Source organism: Malaclemys terrapin, chromosome 15, assembly GCF_027887155.1.
Source record: "Malaclemys terrapin pileata isolate rMalTer1 chromosome 15, rMalTer1.hap1, whole genome shotgun sequence".
NCBI classification, from domain to species: Eukaryota; Metazoa; Chordata; order Testudines; family Emydidae; genus Malaclemys; species Malaclemys terrapin.
The window spans coordinates 8,132,865-8,136,538 of record NC_071519.1 but is presented as its reverse complement, the minus strand read 5'-3'; the positions used below and the strand labels follow the sequence as shown (position 1 = coordinate 8,136,538).

Below are 3,674 nucleotides of genomic sequence, written 5' to 3'. Positions count from 1 at the left end.
TTCATGGAACTTTGTGACTTGCTGTCCCCTGCCCTGAAACGCCAGAATACCAAGATGAGAGCAGCCCTCACAGTTGAGAAGCGCGTGGCAATAGCCCTGTGGAAGCTTGCAACGCCAGACAGCTACCGGTCAGTCGGGAATCAATTTGGAGTGGGCAAATCTACTGTGGGGGCTGCTGTGATGCAAGTAGCCAAAGCAATCACTCAGGTGCTGCTACGAAAGTTTGTGACTCTGGGAAATGTGCAGGCTATAGTGGATGGTTTTGCTGCAATGGGATTCCCTAACTGTGGTGGGGCAATAGACGGAACCCATATCCCTATCTTGGCACCGGAGCACCAAGCCACCGAGTACATAAACCGCAAGGGGTACTTTTCAATGGTGCTGCAAGCACTTGTGGATCACAAGGGACGTTTCACCAACATCAACGCGGGCTGGGCGGGAAGGGTTCATGACGCTCGCGTCTTCAGGAACACTACTCTGTTTAAAGGGCAGCAGCAAGGGACTTACTTTCTGGACCAGAAAATAACCGTTGGGGATATTGAAATGCCCATAGTTATTCTTGGGGACCCAGCCTACCCCTTAATGCCATGGCTTATGAAGCCATACACAGGCAGCCTGGACAGGAGTCAGGAGCTGTTTAACTACAGGCTAAGCAAGTGCAGAATGGTGGTAGAATGTGCATTTGGCCGTTTAAAAGGCCGCTGGAGATCATTATTGACTCGCTCTGACCTCAGCCAAAGAAATCTCCCCATTGTTATTTCTGCTTGCTGTGTGCTCCACAATCTCTGTGAAAGTAAGGGGGAGACCTTTATGGCGGGGTGGGAGGCTGAGGCAAATCGCCTGGCTGCTGATTATGCGCAGCCAGACACCAGGGCGATTAGAAGATCACACCATGAAGCGCTGTGCATCAGAGAAGCTTTGAAAACCAGTTTCATGGCTGGCCAGGCTACCGTGTGAAATATCTGTTTGTTTCTCCTTCATGAAAACCCTCCCCCTTTACTGACTGATTTTCTGTAAGGAACCCACCCTGCCCCTTCCCCCAGCTTTCTTTCAAACCAAATAAAGTCACTATCATTTAAAAATCATTTATTCTTTATTAATAGATTAGAAAAAGAGGGAGGGAACCCGGGTGGTATTTGGGAGGAGGATTGCTGGGAAGGAAAAAGCCACAAAGAAAAGGTTAAAAAAATGACAGCCTTTTGCTCGGGCTGTCTACTGGGGTGGAATGGGAAGGTGTACGGAGCCTCCCCCCCGCGTTCTTACACGTCTGGGTGAGGAGGATACGGAACATGGGGAGGGGGAGGGTGGAACAGGGGCTGAAGTGGCAGTCTGTTTTCCAGCAGCCGTTCCTGAACCTCCACCAGACGCCGGAGCAGCCCCAGCGTTGCATCCTTCATCCTCTGGTCTTCCTGCCGCCATCTCTCATCTCGATCGTCTCTCCTCTCCTCACGTTGGTCCCTCCTCTCCTCACGTTGGTCCCTCCTGTCCTCACGTTCACTGACTTCTTTCCTATACTTTGAAACTGTTTCCTTCCACTCATTCAGATGAGCTCTGTCACTCCTGCTGGATTGCATAATTTCAGAAAACATGTCCTCCCGCGTCTTCTTCTTACGACGCCTTATCTGTGATAACCTTCGGGATGGAGGAGGGAGGCTTGAGGAATTTGCAACTGCTGTAGGGAGGGGAAAAAAGAGAGAATTGTTTTAAAAGCTACATTTTGCAGAACAATGCTTATACTCTTTCACGGTGACCAACACTGTTCACATTACATAGCACATGTGATTTCTGTGCAAGGTCGCATTTTGCCTCTTAATGCTGAGTGCCTGTGGCTTTGCTGCTAGAGATCAATCACAGGTCTGGGCAACAGAATTCGGCTTGCATGCGGCCATGGTAAGCTTCTGCGCCGTGCTTTCCCACATACCAAGCATAGCTTGTAGAGTGCTGCAGAAGCCTAGCCAATCTCAGCCAGTTGGGGGGAGGGGGGGCAGTGTGGTGGGGCTTGTCTGGGCCCCTTCAGGCAAGTAGAGTGCTGCGGTTTTTCTGTTAACATTCAGCAGCACCAGAAAACAAACTAACCCTGCAGGAAGATCCCTGCAGGCACCAAACTACCCACCCCCCCGCCGCCGACCCCCCCCCCAGCCATGAATTCTCTGGGATGATCACGGTACCCTCCCCCCACCGCGTGGCTGGTAACAGGGAAGATCCCTGCAGGCACCAAACTACCCACCCCCCCGCCGCCGACCCCCCCCCTCGCCATGAATTCTCTGGGATGATCACGGTACCCCTCCCCCCACCGCGTGGCTGGTAACAGGGAAGATCCCTGCTAGCCAAACGCGAAAAACTCAGGGCCAATTTCCCATCTGCGCTTGGCTAACTGCAGGGAAGGATTTATTTTCCGCCACAGGCAAACAGCCCAGTAGGAACGGCCACCTCTGTCCCCTTAATTAAGTTACCGTATTTCAACCAGGTTACCAGGAGTGATATCACTCTCCTGAGGATTACACAACAAGATAAAGAACGGATGTTGCTTGAATGCCAGCAAACACCGGGACCATACGCTGCCAGGCTTTGTCAGGCAATGATACCAGATTACTTGCTGCAAGCATGGCGTGGTCAAGTGTCCTACCATGGAGGAGGGAATAAGGATGCACTGCCCAGAAACCTTCTGGCAAGGCTTTCGGAGTACCTCCAGGAGAGCTTCATGGAGATGTCCCTGGAGGATTTCCGCTCCATCCCCATACACGTTAACAGACTTTTCCTGTAGCTACAGACTTTTCCAGTAGCTGAACTGACCGCGAATGCAAAGTCAGGCAAAGTAATCATTAAAAACCATTTGCTTTTAAAACAAGTTTTATATTTTAAAAGGTAAACTCACCTGAGGTCCCTTCCATGGGGTCAGAGTCTTGGGTACTGGCTTGGGAGGCTTGGGAGGGTACTTCAGTCAGGGTGATAAAAAGATCCTGGCTGTTGGGGAGAATGGAGTGCTGTGTGCTCTCTGCAAGCTCATCCTCCTCCTCCTCCCCCTCCTCCTCTACCCCATCGGCAGAATCCTCAGGCGTCGAGACTATCCCCGACCCAGAATCCACGAACAAAGGTGGGGTAGTGGTGGCAGCCCCCCCTAGAATTGCATGCAGCTCGGCGTAGTAGCGGCATGTCCGCGGCTCTGACCCGGAGCGACCGTTTGCCTCCTTTGTTTTTTGATAGGCTTGTCTGAGCTCCTTGACCTTCACGCGGCACTGCTCAGAGTCCCTATTGTGGCCTCTCTCCATCATGCCCTTGGAAATTTTTTCAAAAGTTTTTGCATTTCGTCTTTTAGAACGAAGTTCTGCAAGCACTGAATCCTCTCCCCATATAGCGATCAGATCCAGTACCTCCCTCACGGTCCATGCTGGTGCTCTTTTTCGATTATCAGCCTGCATGGTTACCTGTGCTGATGAGGTATCTGTGGTCACCTGTGCTCTCCATGCTGGGCAAACAGGAAATGAAGTTCAAATGTTCGCGGGGCTTTTCCTGTCTACCTGGCCAGTGCATCCGAGTTCGGATTGCTGTCCAGAGCGGTCACAATGATGCACTGTGGGATAGCTCCCGGAGGCCAATACCATCGAATTGCGGCCACACTAACCCTAATTCGAATTGCTAAAATCGATTTTGGCGCTACTCCGCTCGTTGGGGTG

The 3,674-nt window shown here is 51.6% G+C and overlaps 1 protein-coding gene across 1 annotated transcript; it reads right to left on the bottom strand.

Annotated features, from left to right (window-relative positions):
- Window positions 1-1,131: 1,131 nt before the first annotated feature.
- LOC128823080 (myb/SANT-like DNA-binding domain-containing protein 2) lies at window positions 1,132-3,439 on the bottom strand. Its single transcript, XM_054005165.1, has 2 exons — window positions 2,876-3,439; window positions 1,132-1,672 (listed from the first exon to the last, which is right to left on the bottom strand). The coding sequence occupies exons 1-2, from the start codon at window positions 3,417-3,419 to the stop codon at window positions 1,260-1,262; spliced, it is 957 nt and encodes a 318-aa protein (XP_053861140.1). The 5' UTR covers window positions 3,420-3,439; the 3' UTR covers window positions 1,132-1,259.
- Window positions 3,440-3,674: the final 235 nt, after the last annotated feature.